This window comes from Mytilus galloprovincialis, chromosome 4 (assembly GCF_965363235.1).
Source record: "Mytilus galloprovincialis chromosome 4, xbMytGall1.hap1.1, whole genome shotgun sequence".
Classification (NCBI taxonomy): domain Eukaryota; kingdom Metazoa; phylum Mollusca; class Bivalvia; order Mytilida; family Mytilidae; genus Mytilus; species Mytilus galloprovincialis.
The window spans coordinates 728,539-747,452 of NC_134841.1; the positions used below are offsets into that span (position 1 = coordinate 728,539).

Sequence of the window (18,914 nt, forward strand, 5' to 3'; positions counted from 1 at the left end):
TTAACTAAAAGTATAAGCTTTTGAAAATACTCTTGTTCATATATCTATAGGAGGCGCTCTCAATACTTTTTTTTATTTATCTAAGCATTGGAAAGCAACAACATTCTTATATGACACCGATAAGTCGAGTATGATCGATATTCGGTACTACCGAGCGGTACTCGAGCACTTGCGTACTCGTTGACCCCCTCTTCTGTATACAGAAGTTTGAAAGAACAACCAGTGCAAAGGTTCTATATACATAGACACCCCTATTCTGTATATAGAAGTTTGAGAGAACAGCCAGTGCAAAGGTTCTATATACATAAATTTTATAAAACAAATACATGCCCTAAAAGTTCTGTACAGAAGTTTGACTGAATAACCATTTCTCTAAAAACGTAAATAATGTAAAACAGTTAGACAGGAAAAACGATATAAGAAAGAAACAACACACTAATACTTATTAAATTTATCTTCTGTGTTAAATGAACTCGTCGTAGATAGTTACTAAGATTACAAAGTCAATGCCAGACACGCTTTCCGTCTACCAATAACGCACCATTGATGCTTGAGTACGAAACTGAAAAGTATTAAGGACCCTTATAAAAGAATGTTTTGCTACATAAAACCACAGTAATGAATTCCTTAGATAGAAAATCCTTACTATTTCAACTCAAAAGTTAATAACTTTAAATATAAGTTTCATAATTATACCTAATCATGTGTTGTCTCAATGAATGTTACCTCCTTTATTTGTTGGAACGTATCACGCACGATGACACATAGTTATTAATTTGCATTTGTATTTTAAACTTTTTATCTAATTTCACAATGAATTACACATCACAGATCACATGTAATTTATTAATTATACACAAAAGTTAACAAGTATGATAAAAAGAAAAATTATCAAGACAAAGCATACCTGTCTGTGTACGTATCATTGTGGTCATGGTCTCATCCGTGCTCCAATGGAGTATTTTCATGTCGATATTCTCGTCTATTTGCTGTCTAAGACGAGATTATTTCATAACAGCTGAGGAGCATTGGTGGGACTATGCACCTAGTAAACAAAATCTTATTACCAACGATAGAACGTATGTATACAAACTTGTTATCTTGGTCAACTTTATTGTAGTATATTATTAAACTGTTAAATTAAAGGTCTTAAAATCGAAAACTCTAATAAAGAGGTCCTACGCCTGCATATATGGCGAAACAAAATTAACAAAAAATATGTGTGTGCTTGGGTTTCTTTTTACAGATTTTTTTATTTGCATTATATCGTTACTTGAAGTATATAAAAACACAATTGTCTCTTCTTTACTGGGGTATCATCATTTCGAGCACATGTATTTAAGAGAAAAAAGAGACACTTACTTTTAACGTTATTTTTATATTTATGTCTATCTATAAATGATAGGAAACAAAAAGTATTTTTCTAATATTTTGTATAACTGTTTCTAATGACCCTTTAATGAACATGTTTGTTAAGGTGTAATACCACCAAATCATGGTACGTCACATCCGGTTGTATACGAAAGTAGGTCGAAAAAAATATTCCCTTGAATTTGACAGTTGTGAGTAATTAATTCTACATTTTATTGCAGTAAAACCGTTTCTGTGTCATAAACATATGTCTTGGGTATTTCAAAACACTATTATTTTTTATTTGGGATTTCTATAAAAAATTTTGTAATCTTAAGGGTACATGGTGACTAAACCATGTACACAGATAAAATAAGAGGAGAAATTTGATTGGTTAACTTCCAATGATGGTTGTTTTCTTATATGCAATCCCAGTGGGCACTCAACGTTGTGACAACGTTGAAATTTGGTTGAAATATGGTCGTGACGTTGATCGACCTAAATTCAACGTTGATCTAACGTCATGGTATTCAACGTTGACTTCACAACGTTGTTTCAACGTTGAATTTACGTCGTTAAAATCAACGTTTAAACAACAACGTTAATTCAACGTTGGGTTAACGTCAGTCAATCGCGACAGAAAAATCTTATTGTCAAAATTGAAGGGTACAGATATATTGGATGAGCAGATCGAACAAAGAGCAGTGCTGCAGTATTATAAACGATTGGATAATAAGTGTCTAATTTAGAATTTATAATACTTATAAGGGGGTCCACTGACTGCCATAAGCGGGAGGGGGTTTCCTTCTGTCATGCTTCCATGATCCCTATATAATCAATCATTTTCCCATAAAAAAGGGGGTAGAACGAATTGCATTGTTTATGCAGGGAAAGGAGTTTTGGACAAGAACAAGTGGTCAGGACTCTGGAGACATCACCAATAACAAATCGGCTTTTTCAAATTAATTTTGTTTTGTGTTTATTTTTTAAGTGTCTTTAAAAAAATCAATTCTAACCAATTTAATTTTGGTTTATTAATTATCTCTATTTTGGGAGATCTCAAAACCTGTTCATGCTATTTTAATTATATGTATATCTGTATAAATATGATATATTCTTAGTTTATATATATTTTTTTAAATCAAATCGATTTTTTTAATTGCTTTCATTCAATTAAATAAATAGATGAAATTATTCGGTATATTTATTTAATTATTTTTACCGATTGATATTTAAAATATAAACTTCAAATATCATCGATGTACATGTAATCATAATAATTGAGAAGTTTTTAAATTTTCGCGGTTTTTCAACTGGAGTTCCGAATATTTATATTTGGATGCGCACGCAAGCACGCGCACCTCTTTTTAACATCCGTTTAGAAAATTTTGAAAATCATCCTCGAGAAATTATCGCACCAGACTGATGAACAAATAGTGAGCAACTGCGTCTAGGGAATATAAAGAAGATAGAAGACTTTTCTGTATAAACCTCTTGATATTAGCGTAAGTCTATTTTACAGTTAAATTAACGAAGAATCATAATATAAACAAACACATTCAAATTATTTATCAGATTATCTGCATGTTTACCTTCACAGAAATTATGAGAAGATCTTATCTTACTGAATCTAATTCAGTTTCATGTCGAAACATGATTGCATATATCCTCTAATTAGCAAACTAACATAAAACATATCTAGCCATGAACAGAGTCAGTAATATCAAAAAAAGGGGGAGGGGTGTCATTAAACACTAGCCATTCGTGCCAATACAACTCGATATGGTGTGTCTGACACATATAGAAATGGTCTGCTCTTAAACACTGTTTTGGTCTTTTCTATTTTTTCGTTAAATATCTCTCATCTTTGATATATGAACATTATGGTTATTGCAAAACACAAATCTGGTTTAAAGGATTCATGCTTTGTCTTGTTATTATGCAAGCTGGTACAATTATTTCAAATGAACATGTTGTTTTCTATGATTTGAAATAATTGTTTTATAATTGGTAGAATTTGATAACATTTCCGGCTTGTAAAAGTACACAACTTTATTTATGTAATTCAAATTTATGTTATTTCTTTTCCATGCTTTCAGATGCAGTTCTAGTTTGCCACAGAGAGACACCAGAATCCAAAATATCCGAACAGTGATCAGGACATTTGAAGAGTGCCCCACAGAGAGCAGAAGGAGTTTCTAGGCAAAAAGAATAAATCATTAAAAGAAAATAAATTTTTCATTTTAAAAACCTCTTTTTTTAATTTCTATAGTTAATTTAGTGCCAGTAAAAAAAGGCAGTGACATTTAGAAATACGTTATTTGGTGCATCTTTTTTTCTCCGGCTTACTCAAGTGTATCGGGTGTATAGAAAATGATTGAATGAGTAAACAGCTTGGTGATGGTATGGTTTGTTCCAAATGCCTTCAAGATAAATTAAAAAAAAAAACATACAGTATACCCTCAAAAAGTCAAATTTCAGATCAACAAGTATCAATAAAAATGAAAAAAAAGACAATAAAAAAGAAGTAAATACATGAAATATCGGATTACAAAAACTTAAAATGAGAACATCCTTTTTTAATGGTCCTGCTATGTATTCACATAAAACAAAGGAGGCATTTTGTGTCACTGTGTCAAACTTGCTGCATTTACATAATTTTGTATAAGTTGGAAAACTTGATCAACCAGAATTAAACCAGTGTGCTGTAGGAAGTTTTTCTTTTTTCCTTTGCTTTGAGAAATTTGATGTGTTAGAAAAGTAAGCTTTGTTAATATTGATATATTTGGTTTCAAATAAAATTTTGATATGTAACTGTCTCTTTCTTTGTTTCTGATTGTTATTGTCTACTATTCTCTTCTGGAGTCCCTTGATGAGAAAGGAACTGTTGATGGACACTAAATTGAAATAAAACTTGAAAGTGGATTTTTCATTTCATAATTCAGGTATTTTGTTATTGTATTTGAACACAATTAATGTACACCCCAAAACCATCACTTCAACCAACCTACAAATGACCCAACTACAACCTAACTCGACCGATTTCAACCTAAACCAGACTTGATTTCAACCTAACTCGACCTGATTTCAACCTAAACCCAACCTGATTTCAACGTCACTGGACCCGATTTCAACATGTTATCAACGTCAATACATCGTTGAAACTGCAACGTTGATTCAACGTCAGAATTTCAACGTCATTACAACTTTCAAAACTAACCCAAATTTCAACGTTGTAACAACGTTGAAGACTGACTTTGGATCAACGTTGATACAACGTTTTGTGCCCGCTGGGATGAAATGTCATGTGATTTTTTTTCTATAGAACTGGACAGGATAAAACTTTACTCATGCCAAGTATTTCTTTATTTGAAACAAGGATAAATTCTGCACATTTTTTTTGAAAAGTGCAAATTTAACAAAGACTAATAGGGGAAAATCAATGGTGGTATTACACCTTAATGTGTTTATATATTTTTTCCTCTCGTCGTGAGCACTCAGACTATCGTTAACCTTTGCATTATTCAAAGATCATATTAAAAAAAAGTAAAATGACAAAAAAACACCGAACTCCGAGGATAATTCAATACGGAAATAGTTATCAAAGGTACCAGGATTATAATTTATTACGCCAGACGCGCGTTTCGTCTACATAAGACACATCAGTGACGCTCAAATCAAAATATTTATAAAGTCAAACAAGTACAAAGTTGAAGAGCATTGAGGATCCAAAATTCCAAAAAGTCCATAATCAAAAGTCTAACACATATACCATGTCGGTGAGATTAGTATTTCTTATATTGTTATTAATAATTATTTTACACATTGAATGACGAATTTCTTAACTTGCATTCTGAGTTTCAGTGTTTATACGTTTTCTTTTAACTTAGCAACTATGCTTGATTTTAAACAAGGAGAAAACAAAGAATAAAACAATAGTTTTTATAACCTTGATCAGAGTAAAAACATAATCTTAATGCATTGCTAAAGAAACATACATGCAGGTACTTTGTACTGAAAAAAAGTATACAGTATGACCCTTGTGAAAGGAATTCAAGAAACAAAATTGGACTAGAATTGTAATAAGTAAATGGGGAACAAAATATTGTCACAACAAAATAATGATAATATCTCTTTTTTCTAAATAAGAATTGATAATTTCTGAATTTCCCCTTACATGTATATCTATGTTTTAGCATAACTACAATGCACCTGTAATCTTACTATTAATAAATGTTTTATACATTTTCAAAACTCCCAATGAACCACGTATTTGTATTGTTAGTCTTTGTTCTAAATTTTGAAAGCTTAGATTATATTGGTGTTGTGGTTAGTGCATCGGACTACTAAAACAAAGGTTCCTGGTTCGATTCCAGTTGGGGATGAAAATTTTAGGAACTCAATTTTCGGCTCTCCCTAGACACCATCTGCGAGTATGGTCTTGAGGAAACAATGATAGTCCGTCGGAAGGGGACGATAAATGGCTGACCCGTGTTAAGAGAGAGCCATATCTCTTGCACGTTAAAGACACCCTTGTAGATTTCGAAAAACAGTAGGCTAATGCCACTACAAGGCAGCACTCGCACTTGCAAAGTGGAAAGGGATGAATATCAGTTGCAAAACTTGTTTCTCAATCCACTATAAATAAATATGTTTAAACTAAATTGAAAATATGTTTGCAGAACGTCCATTAACATGACATTAAACTGAGTTAACATTATTTATGTCAATTTCGTGTGTTATCTTAGCATACAAAGTACGTGACATCTCTTCCTCTCAATATACATACTAATACTAGCAATAACCTAAATTTAAGTTCTCTCAATTGGAACATCAGAGACGATTATCACTTTATATTTGTTTCTTCAACATTTGAATATGAAAGAAGGTGTTCACGAAAGCTAATATTTGTAATTATCGGGACCTTTTATGTCTGACTATATATATACAAGCTATGTGGCTTGGGTTTTACTCAGTGTAAGAGGCATTGCGGTGATCTATAGTTCTTTATTTCTGTGTCATTTGGGTACCATATAGAGGGTTGTCTTGGTGGCAATCAAATCACGTCTTCTTTTCGATATAGTTATCATACATAATACTAACTTTCTGTCTGTTTAAGCATATATGTTTATGTTTTCTCATGTTATCATCATTTTCATACATGATTATCTTTAAATATACATGTCATGTATATATGTTTAAATTGTAACTTGTCTGTTCTTGCAAAGTTAAACCAGAATTTGCATTTTACTTTCGTAACAGATATGAAAGTTATGATATTAATAAGTTAACGTACTTCACAAACATCTTAATTAATGAACTTCTTGTTTAAAAACACCTGTGAAACAAGATACAGGTAGTCGTCGTAATTAATTACGATTATTATAAAAACGAGACAATTATAAAACAAAGTTCAAATGAAGTGAAAACAATTACTTGATAATGTGCTCATTTGGATGATCATTTGGAAGGTATAAACAATGATATTAAATGCTCGTAATTTAAGGGTTCAATGATTTACCAAAGTCTTACCACATAAGACCTTCACTCATACAAGTTACAACGGTATATTATTGTTGCAGTATGGATTGTGAATAGAAAATAGTCATCAATTCACTTAAATGTTAGAATTAAATATTATGGCTTCTTTGATCTTCATGTTTTTGACATACGTCTGATGGACCTCTGACTAACAAAATACAAAGTCGGTAAAGAGAGTTGCATAATTCGTTTGCATAGGACATACTGACAAGTTTTTATAACGTCCATCTCCTAATTCAGCAACTTCAACAAATATGTTGTCAATGAGAAATTATAGGATACTGATAACTTGTGTTTTATCTTTGTGTTCACTACTGACAGAATGTGTCAAATGGTATCCCAAAGTTATAAATTTAAAGCGGTCGCTACCATTTTTTATTGAAATTATTTCTTTTAAACTTGTTTTCCGAAATTACATTAGGAATTTAGGAATGGTGGTATACGCGACTGGCGTAAATACAAAATAATATTTTGGTATCTTTGATGAGTTAATTTATATACAAGGTTTGAAAATCACAAAATTGATAAAATTAATTCGAGATTATATCGGAAATCAATATTTTCCCGAATTTCTTCAAAGTACTGTGAATGTTCGAATATCAAATTTCAAATATTATAAAAAAAATAATTAGAAGGGTTAATAATACGACGTATACGCTTATTCTTAGCATAATAATAAGGGTAACTGTACACGCAAAACGGTTTGTGTTATACACATCAGTAACTATTTGGTCCGAGTACACAGTTATTTCGTAGTGCATTTCTTTTAGACAATAAATGGAAATAAAAAGAATCCAACCTTCGCTTTCTCAATAATGTTTTTTACAGTGTTATGAACTACTTTTGGGACAAATTATATCAAAATTACAGAAAATGTCATCGGCTCTAACTCAAAATATGGACCATTATATGTTCAGGGGATCTTAAAATCTTTTGACAGCTTCTGAAATACTTATTTTTAACCTTTTTCAGCTGGACCAAATCACTACTTTACTTTAAGATTCATGAATCAATTTTTTTTCACAGTGTAATTTCATCTCCCTACTTGCTATTTGAGGCATAAAACATGTAGAAATAAATTTGGAAGGGGTTATAAAAAAGATTGGCTAGTAACAGCTTCGGACCATTTGGTGGTGGTGATGGTGGTATGACGTAAATATTAGGGAGTTCTTAATATACATTTTTCGATATTTACATTTAGGCTAATATGCTCCACTTTTGTTAAGGAACAGAGATTCTTTATTAATGGTTATTTGAGTTTTACTATTATCATTTCGTTCTTGCTTATTAAGGAGAATATCCATAAAATTGAGAATACAATATATTGTATTTGTAATATTTATATTTTTATTCGTGTTCTTTGGGAAAGGTAACAGCCAGAAGATGGAATGGTAAGATATTAATAAAACATGGAAGACTTTGATTTTCTATCATCATAATGTTGAATACTTTAATATGGAAGATCGTTTCGAATGTTTAATACATATAAATAAATCTTTAGATGTATCGATTGATAGTCAATTAAGAAATACAAATGAGACTCTACATAATGTCTAGCATATTTAATTTTTTTGCTTGAGTCATTCAGTTTTACTGCTAAGATTTATACATTCTGTACATGACCAGGAGGTTTAAATACAGGACACTTAAAAAAAGATAGATCATTGATCAAATAGTCTTTATTTTTGCGCCTGTCCCAAGTCAGGAGCCTCTGGCCTTTGTTAGTCTTGTATTATTTTAATTTTAGTTTCTTGTGTACAATTTGGAAATTAGTATGGCGTTCATTATCACTGGACTAGTATATATTTGTTTAGGGGCCAGCTGAAGGACGCCTCCGGGTGCGGGAATTTCTCGCTACATTGAAGACCTGTTGGTGACCCTCTGCTGTTGTTTTTTATTTGGTCGGGTTGTTGTCTCTTTGACACATTCCTCATTTCCATTCTCAATTTTATTTATTGATTATCTAAGAGTCACATTAAAAGTGTTTATGATGTCAATATGGACTAGTTAAGTTCAAATATCATATTATTCTCAACGTAATACTTTTTGATGAAGTTGAGAATTTTTTTTCTAAGCTGAAGATCTATTCGTGCCATTATAGTTATAATTTTTTTTATCAGTGGAGAGTTCTGAAATCAATATCGTATTTTCATCCCCAAAAAACATTTGTTGTAATAAAACTTGGTGTTGCTTCCTTTTTGACATTTACTTAGTATCTTCTTGTATTCATAAAATAAAGAAAAACAACAGACTTATAAAACGAATCCATTTACCTTTTAGTATTCTATGTCGAAAATATTTTTCAATGTAATTGCATACACGGAAATGAGAGATTTGATTAATGAAGTGTCCAATTGTCATGGTACACTAAAGGTCATAAAAAAGTAGGCGAATATGTGAAATGAAAAATAAAAACTATATAAACAAATATTATCCGTTCTAAAACAAATAGCTTGAAGATTTTCCAGTCGAAATTGTATACATAAAGCTCATTCCAAGACATTTATCAAATAAAATACCTCTATCTGCATAAATATACTTTCACATTACTGCGAGTATTCTCAGAGTCTTTTTGTTGTTTGGATGTACAAGTACCCGGCCATGTCCACTTGTAGTTTCATCCATCTGATGATTTAAGCCTTAAAACTGATTTTTATAGTTCGTTCTTATGCTATACTGTTATACCACTGTCCCAGGTTGGAGGAGGGTTGGGATCCCCCTAACATATTTAACCCCACTACATTATGTGTGTATGTGCCTGTCCCAAGTCATGAGCATGTAATTCAGTGTTTTTCCTTTATGTGTTACATATATGTTAATTTTTTGTTTATAAATAAGGCCGTTAGTTTTCTCGTTTGAATTATTTTACATTGTTATTTCGGGGCTTTTTAAAGCTGACTATGTAGTATGGGTTTTGCTCATTGTTGAAGGCCGTACGGTGACCTATAGTTGTAAATGTCTGTGTTATTTTGGTCTCTTGTGGACAGTTGTCTGATTGGCACATCTTTTTTGTTTATATTTAGCTTAATGAAAAGCTTTGAATATTTTGACCTCAATCATTAGTGAACAGATATTTCCTATCGGAATCTGGTTCAGACAAAAGGGTACCGTTAATGTAATTGATAAGCCGGTTGTCCTAAACAACAATATAAATACAAACTAAGGAATTCAAATATGTACTTCAATACTTATATTTATTGTCTTCTATCGTTCAAACAAGAATGATTGATAGGCTGCTTTTTGAGGTAAACATTTACATTTGAAATCATGTTGAATTAATTTATTACACAGCGTAATTGAATAAAGACAAGACTATTATAGATGAGTTTGGACCAAATGAACATAATAATAACGTGTTACACTTGAACCACCGTATCATACTAATTTTTATTACACTGTAAAATTGTACAGTTTCAAATTGCAATATAAGTTTCGTTGCCCTGTACTAATTGCCAGTAAAAAGTTTACAACATGCATTTGTTGCGCAATATGACCTGACATAGCCATGAAACCTTTTTCAATCCAACATTTTTTTCTTTGAATATCCTGTACCTAATCAGTTACAAGGCAATGTATATATGTTTATATATGTTTTAAGGAAAATAATATTAGAATAGTCCAAAGGGACCAATCTTTGACCCAAAAGTGTCGATTAGAACGATAACTGTGTCAAATAAGTGTTTTAGGTAGCACTATAGTATTTCCATTCCAGAATTTAGGTTGCTCTTTTGTGTACCGTACATAAGTTAATGTATCTGAACAGTGTGATTGGACAAAAATTACATTATCAAATGAACATACTTTCCCAAACTGAGGGTTGAATAAAAACAATATTTAGAAAAGTTATTGCAATTTTGATTAAATTCTGAATGTTCTCTTTTTTCACTCTATATACAATCATTTATTCAAATAGAAAACTCTCTAAAATAAGTTTTTCTCACATTAATACTCCTTTATCAGAATTATAGCCTTAAAGAAATCACTGTGTATACTCTAAGTTTTTCTTTAAGGTACATTTTATACTCTCTCCCCTGTTTCATTTTTTTCAAGAATTTGAAAACAAGACTTAAATTAATGCCAGCTTACCCTAATTGCATATTTTCTGATTTAAAGTGCCTAGAACTTGTTCAAACCTGTTTTGATAACATATTGAATGCATATCATAAAACTATAAATTATTGTTTAGCAGTCAATCATTACAACATTCAAGATTATATAAAATATCCAATCCTGCCCGTCTCCAGTCCACATCTTACTGTATGCACATTTATCAATTAAAGTTCACATTTTCTGCCTCAAATGGTCAATTTAGAATTAGTGTCACAACAGTTTCATCTGTAACCATATATCTGACACATTTTAGATAATATAAATACATTCTGTTCATTGTGTCTTTTTGTGTCGGGATGTATAAGTACCGGGCCACGTCCATTTGTATTTTTGTCCATCTGATGAGTTAAGCCTTTTTCAACTGATTTTTATAGTTCGTTCTTATGTTGTACTGTTATACCACTGTCCCAGGTTAGGGGGATGGTTGGGATCCCGCTAACATGTTTAACCCCGCCACATTATTAATGTATGTGCCTGTCCCAAGTCAGGAGCCTGTAATTCAGTGGTTGTCGTCTGTTTATGTGTTACATATTTGTTTTTCGTTCTTGTTTGTCGAGCCTTCGACTTTAGTCGAAAAAGCGAGACTAAGCGATCCTAAATTCCGTCGTCGTCGGCGTCGTGTCGGCGGCGTCCACAAATATTCACTCTGTGGTTAAAGTTTTTGAAATTTTAATAACTTTCTTAAACTATACTGAATTTCTACCAAACATGGACAGAAGCTTTTTTATGATCATAAGAAAGTATCAAGAAGTAAATTTTGTAAAAATAAAATTCCATTTTTTTCCGTATTTTACTTATAAATGGACTTAGTTTTTCTGCGAGGAAACATTACATTCACTCTGTGGTTAAAGTTTTTAGAATTTTAATAACTTTCATAAACTATCCTTGATTTGTACCAAACTTGGACAGAAGCTTGTTTATGATCATAAGATAGTATCAAGAAGAAAATTTTGTAAAAATAAATTTTCACTTTTCCGTATTTTACTTATAAATGGACTTAGTTTTTTTGCCAGAATCAAAACATTGACTCTGTGGTTTAAGTTTACAAATTTTTATAATGTTCTTAAACTATCCTGGATTTCTACCAAACTTAGACAAAAGCTTGTTTCTGATCATAAGATTTTATTCAAAAGTAAATTTTGTGAGAAAAAAAATTCATTTTTTCCGTATTTTACTTATAAATGGACTTAGTTTTTCTTCCAGTTAACATTACATACAGTCTGCAGTTAAAGTTTATAAAACATTTATTAGATTCATAAACTATCCTGGATTTTTTTTACCAAACTTGGAAGCTTCTTTCAATCAAAAGACAGTATCGAGAGGGAAATTTTTATTGATGTTTTTCCTCATTTTTGTTGAGTCTGCGATTAACAGCAAAAGTAGGCGAGACACTGGGTTCCGTGGAACCCTTACGAATTTGTTTTACATAAATAAGGCCGTTAGTTTTCTCTTTGAATTGTTTCACATTGTCTTGTCGGGGCCTTTTATAGCTGACTATGCGGTATGGGCTTGGCTCATTGTTGAAGGCCGTACGGTGACCTATAGTTGTTAATGTCTGTGTCATTTTGTTTTTTTTTTTGTCGATAGTTGTCTCATTGCCAATCATACCACATCTTCTTTTTTATATAGAAGAGTTCAAACAAAGCCATATTTGCAATAATTGTATGTATGCAGATACCAGTTTGTGATATAAGATCACTAAAAATGTTATAGAGATGTCTGCTAACACCTGATTTTTCTATAACTGCCCAGCATAGTTATTGTTTTCTATATCAAGAATTTTAAAATCATAAAATCATAGCATTTACAAGTTAAATTATTTGTTTTTTAGGCCCAGGGGGTAGGCGATTTTTTTTTTATGTTTTTTTTACCCTGGGGCCTCAAGTTTCCTAAATTAGTCTTCTATTTCTAGCAATTTGTAATTTTAAGTACATATTTTGGATAGAACACACTATTGTAAGTTTTGTTGGGATACTTTTGTATTTCTAGCTTGTAAATTGGCAATTTCGAATTATTGTCACAACAGTATCATCTGTATAACCATATATCTGACACATTTTAGATAATATATATACTAGAAGAGTTAAAAAAAAGCCATATTTGCAATAGTTGTATGTTTGCAGATACTAGTTTGAGATATAAGATCACTAGAAATGGTATAGAGATGACTGCTAACATCTGATTTTTGCATAACTTCCAAGCATAGTTATTGTTTTCTATATCAAGAATTTTAAAATCATAAAATCATAGCATTTACAAGTTAAATTCTTTGTTTTTTTACCCAGGAGGTAGGCAATTTTCTATGTTTTTTACCCTGGGGCCTCAAGTTTCCTAAATTAGTGTTATTTCTAGCAATTTGTAATATTAAGTACATATTCAAGATAGAACACACTATTGTAAGTTTTGTTGAGATACTGTTGTATTTCTAGCTTGTATGTTTTATGCCGTGGTGACAAAAAAAAACAGATTTAGGTGTTATGGCTTACTTCTGGTTATCGACAGGACACAAACACTCCTGTTATGATATTGTAATTATTATGTTTATTTATGTTGGCCTGATTTGTATTGTGTGGCCTGATAGTTGTTTACCAAATAATCTTATAACTGTGCAGTTTAGGAATCACTGGAACAATCACAGAATGATTGGAACTTTCTAGAATGATCCTTATAAAAGATGCGTAATTTAAACTTCTACGTTATTCCAGAAACTTCCGTTGTAACTTTCCAGGATTTTCCACAATGTTCCATTATAGAGTGTTCTAGAATTTTCCATGACAACACTATATATACAGACACTAAAGTTAAACTCTCATAATTAAACTTGGACATAGACATTGATAGACATTAGTATTCACAGCATTTGGATTGACACTTTTATTCTACAAACAACATCATACTGGATTGTGACCTTAGTAGTGAACATAATATTCAGATTGGATTCCGAAAGATTTCCGGATACAGATAAAGATAACAGATTGGACTCATATTTTGACAGTTAAGTTAACAGTAAATTTTGTGTAATACCTTTTGTAAACTTTTGTATAATAAATATTGTTAAATTTTACTATTGATTTGTGTCTTTTGTTGGCTACAATTTAAAGGCGATTTCTGGCCGTAACAGAAATTGGGGGCTCGTCCGGGATAACGAAAGTATCTTTTTCAAAATTTATTCAATATTTTTATTATAACTAGCCAACAAAATTCTACAAAATGGCATTTGATGCTGGTAAATTTTTGAAAACGCCAGACCTGGAGGGGTTTGATAATTTAAAGAAAGAAGAATTAGTGTTGCTTGCTAAACATCTGAAATTAGATTTTAAAGTATCTATGAGAAAACAAATTATAAAAAATTTGGTTATAGACAAATTAGTTGACGCAGAAATTTTAGGTGAAGAGGCTCTTGAACTTAAGGTCGAAAATATTGACGCCTTTAAATTAAAACAGCTTGAATTAGAACATGAACTCAAATTAAAAGAACTGGAGATAAGAAAAGAAGATGAATTTAAATTAAAAGAACTGGAATTGAAGGAGATGGAGAAAAGAAAAGAAGATGAATTTAAATTAAAACAGGCAGAACTGGAAATGAAGGAAAGGTTAGAAATGGAGAAAAAAGAAAAAGAAGATGAATTTAAATTAAAAGAACTGGAAATGAAGGAGAGGGAGAAATTAAAAGAACTTGAAATGAGGGAAAGGCTAGAGATGGAGAAACTGAAAATTGAAATGGTCAAAGAAGAAAGCAACACTAAAGTTCACTTGAAATCAGATTATTTTGATGCAGCAAAAAACATACGTTTGGTTCCAAAATTTTGTGAAAAAACAGTTGATAAATATTTTCCACAGTTTGAGAAAATTGCTAACAATTTGAAATGGCCTATGCCGTATTGGACTACGATGCTGCAAAGTGTTTTTGAGGGGAAGGCCGCTGAAATATACTCTGCACTTCCATCAGAAAAAAGTTCCGATTATGACACGGTGAAACAGGAAGTTTTGAAAGCTTATGAGCTAGTACCAGAAGCATATAGACAGAAATTTAGATCTTATAAAAAGTTTGATTCACAAACATATGTGGAATTTGCTCGGGAAAAAGAAGATCTATTTGACAAATGGCTTACGTCAAAGAAAACAGATAACAATTTTGATAACCTAAGACAATTGATATTATTAGAAGAGTTCAAACTATGTGTTCATTTAGACTTAAAAACACATTTAGACGACAAAACTGCTGAGTCGATACATGATGCAGCTGTCATTTCAGATAATTATACTCTTTCACATAAAAGAAGTTTCAAGGGTCAAAATGTCAATACTTCCAGTGGAAATTACAAAAATCAAAGCAATGAGCGTACTGATAGTAAGTCTGTTGCACAGAATAAGAGTCAGTCCAGTTATAATATGTCTAGTCCAAAATTTGATACTTTTGAGAAGAAGTCACTGACTTGTGCTTATTGTAAGAAGATTGGTCACCTGATGGCTGATTGTTTTAGACTCCAGAAGAAGAATGAACGAGATAATAAGCCGAAGACCAGTGCTTGTACGACACCTTATAATACCAGTACATTGGAATGCCCTGCGCGTCAGGCTTTTAAGTCCAGTTTTTGTGATTACATGGAGGAATACAAACCCTTTATGTCTGATGGGTTTGTTTCTATTGTTGATGATACCACTCTTCAGCCTATTAAGATTTTACGGGACACTGGAGCTTCTCAGACTTTATTGTTAGAAGGTGTGTTGCCTTTGTCCGAGAATACTTCTGTTGGTGCCTCCGTTTTGTTACAAGGTGTAGAGTTAGGTTGTATAGATGTTCCTCTCCATCGTATTTATCTGAAGTCAGATTTGATAACTGGACCAGTTGTTGTAGGTGTTCGTCCTAATCTCCCTGTTGAGGGTGTTACATTATTGCTAGGAAATGATCTAGCTAGGAACAAAGTGGTTGCTGAACCAATTGTTACCAGTGAACCGGTGGTGGATGTTAAATCACCTGAAGATGATGCTGAATTGTATCCAGCTTGTGTTGTTACTAGGGCGATGGCTAGAAAACAACAAAATCAGAATTTGCAAGAAGACAAGTTTGATTACATGGACCTTTCTGACACTTTTATAGCTGACATTGAAGGTCCTGGTAGCTCAGAAAAGGCCATTACAAGACCACCTAGTGTTAACAAGAATGTTATTATGCCATGGCCAGACGTTAACAGCCATTCATTAGACCGAAAGAATTTATCTGAAGAACAACATAAAGACCCTGAGGTTCTTCAGCTCAGCCAGAGAGCTCAACCACAGGAGGAAGCAGACAAAGTGGCCGAATGCTATTACCATCAGGACGGCATTTTAATGAGGAAGTGGAGGCCTCCTGATGCCACCCCAGAGGAGGAATGGAGAGTGCTATACCAAGTGGTGGTGCCTAAAGTTTATAGGCAAGAAATTATTGGTCTTGCCCATGACACCCCCTTGGCTGGGCACTTAGGTATAAGGAAGACTTGCCTAAAAATATTGCAACATTTCTACTGGCCCAGACTTAGAAATGATGTCGCAGAATACTGCAAATCATGCCATATATGCCAGGTTGTTGGTAAACCTAACCAGAAAATACCACCAGCACCACTTCTGCCTATTCCAGCCTTTGACGAACCTTTCAACAGAGTTCTAATTGACTGTGTTGGACCTTTACCAAAGACCAAGACTGGAAATGCATATTTATTGACAATCATGTGTACATCTACCCGCTTTCCTGAAGCTATTCCGCTCAGAAATATCAAGACACCTACTATCGTCAAAGCTTTGATCAAATTTTTCACATTAGTAGGACTTCCTAAGTCTATACAGTCCGACCAGGGATCAAATTTCATGTCAGGTTTATTTCAGCAAGTCGTATACCAGTTAGGGATTGCTCAGTACAGATCAAGTGCTTATCATCCAGAATCTCAAGGTGCCTTAGAACGTTTTCATCAAACATTGAAGAACATGATTAGAACTTTTTGTCTTCAATTTGACAGAGACTGGGATGATGGAGTTCACTTTCTACTTTTTGCAGTCCGAGAGGCTGTTCAAGAATCCCTTGGATTTAGTCCCTTTGAGTTGGTATTTGGTCATACTGTAAGGGGACCGTTAAAGTTGATTAAGGAAAAGTGGCTTACTGAACATACTGACTTGAATCTTTTAGACTATGTATCTCGATTTAAAGAAAAATTGTATACTGCTTGTCAAATTGCTCAGAAAAACTTAAAAAATGTACAGAACAAGATGAAAATATGGTATGATAAAGCTGCCAGGGACAGAGTTTTTGAGCCTGGTGATAAGGTACTTGTATTTCTGCCTGTCCCTGGACATCCTTTACAGGCTAAATATTGTGGTCCTTATACAATAGAGAATAAAATTAATGATTTGAATTATATTGTAAAAACTCCAGGTCGGCGCAAACAAAATAGAGTGTGTCATATTAATATGTTAAAACCATATTTTGAGCGTACTAATGTACTATGTGATAGTAAACCAGTTGCCACTTTAGGCATGGTTAACTTTGAGAACAATCATGACAAACCAGATGTAATTGAACCAACTTTTAGTTGTAAAACTATGGAAGAGACAGTTAGATTGAAAAATTCAGAAATTTTGTCAAATTTAGATTCAAAACTTGCACATCTGTCTTTTGATCGTAGAGAAGAAATAAAAACTTTGGTATTTTCTTTTAAAAATCTTTTTCCAGATGTGCCAAACAAAACCACTGCTGTTTGTCATGATGTTGATGTCGGAGATGCTTCTCCAATTAAGCAACATCCTTACAGGCTCAATCCACTCAAACTTGAAGTTATGAGAAAAGAAATTAAATATATGCTTGACAATGATATTATTGAGCCGAGTAACAGTGAATGGAGCTCTCCTTGTCTCCTTGTGCCAAAACCAGATAAAACTTTTCGTTTCGTGACTGATTTCAGAAAAGTAAATTCAGTCTCAAAATCGGATTCCTATCCGATTCCAAGGATAGACGATTGTATTGACAATATTGGTCAATCAAAATTTGTGAGCAAATTTGATTTATTGAAAGGTTATTGGCAAGTTCCATTGACACAGAGAGCTCGTGAAATATCAGCTTTTGTTACACCAGATGGCTTATTTCAATATACTGTAATGCCATTTGGCATGAAAAGTGCTCCAGCTACATTTCAAAGAATGATCAATAATGTTATAAAAGATTTAGACTGTTGTTATGCTTATATTGATGATCTTATTGTATGTAGTGATAGCTGGGAACAGCATTTAACACATTTATATGATACTTTTGATAGATTGTCAAAATCAAATTTGACTGTTAATCTTGGTAAAAGTGAATTTTGTCAGGCCACTGTTGATTATTTAGGGCATACAGTTGGCCAAGGTCAAGTAAAACCTATTATGGCTAAAGTGGAAGCTATTTCCAAATTCCCACCTCCTACAAATAGAAAACAACTTATGAGATATTTAGGCATGATTGGATTTTACAGAAAATTTTGTTCAAATTTTGCTACTGTTGTTCAACCATTGACTCATCTTTTACGGAAAGATTCTAAATTTATCTGGAAGGAAATTGTCAAAAAGCTTTTGAAAATAGCAAATCACTTTTAATTAATAGTCCAGTTCTGATTACTCCAGACTTTGAAAAACAATTTAAACTTGCCGTTGATGCAAGCGATGTAGGAATAGGAGCTGTTTTATATCAAGAGACAGATGATAATGTTGAAAAACCTATATCATATTTTTCTAAGAAATTAGATAAACATCAGAAAAATTATTCAACTATTGAAAAAGAGTGTTTTGCAATGCTGTCAGCACTTCAACATTTTGATGTATATTTGAATCCCACTGTATATCCTATTCTTGTTTATACTGATCATAATCCTCTCACCTTCATGCATAAAATGAGAAACAAGAATCAGAGG

General features: G+C 32.4%; 1 protein-coding gene and 1 long non-coding RNA gene across 2 annotated transcripts in view; both read left to right on the plus strand.

Moving 5' to 3' along the window:
• The first annotated feature begins 928 nt into the window (after positions 1–928).
• The window catches only part of LOC143071077 (hephaestin-like), a 57,323-nt gene continuing 39,337 nt past the window's right edge, over positions 929–18,914 (plus strand). Inside the window, exon 1 of the mRNA XM_076245156.1 lies at positions 929–1,079. Coding sequence (XP_076101271.1) covers positions 934–1,079 — 146 coding nt within the window. The 5' untranslated portion in view covers positions 929–933. The remainder of the gene's footprint in view (positions 1,080–18,914) is intronic.
• Positions 2,641–3,600, plus strand: LOC143071078 (uncharacterized). Its single transcript, XR_012976781.1, has 2 exons — positions 2,641–2,855; positions 3,450–3,600. It is a non-coding gene; the product is annotated as an uncharacterized LOC143071078 (long non-coding RNA).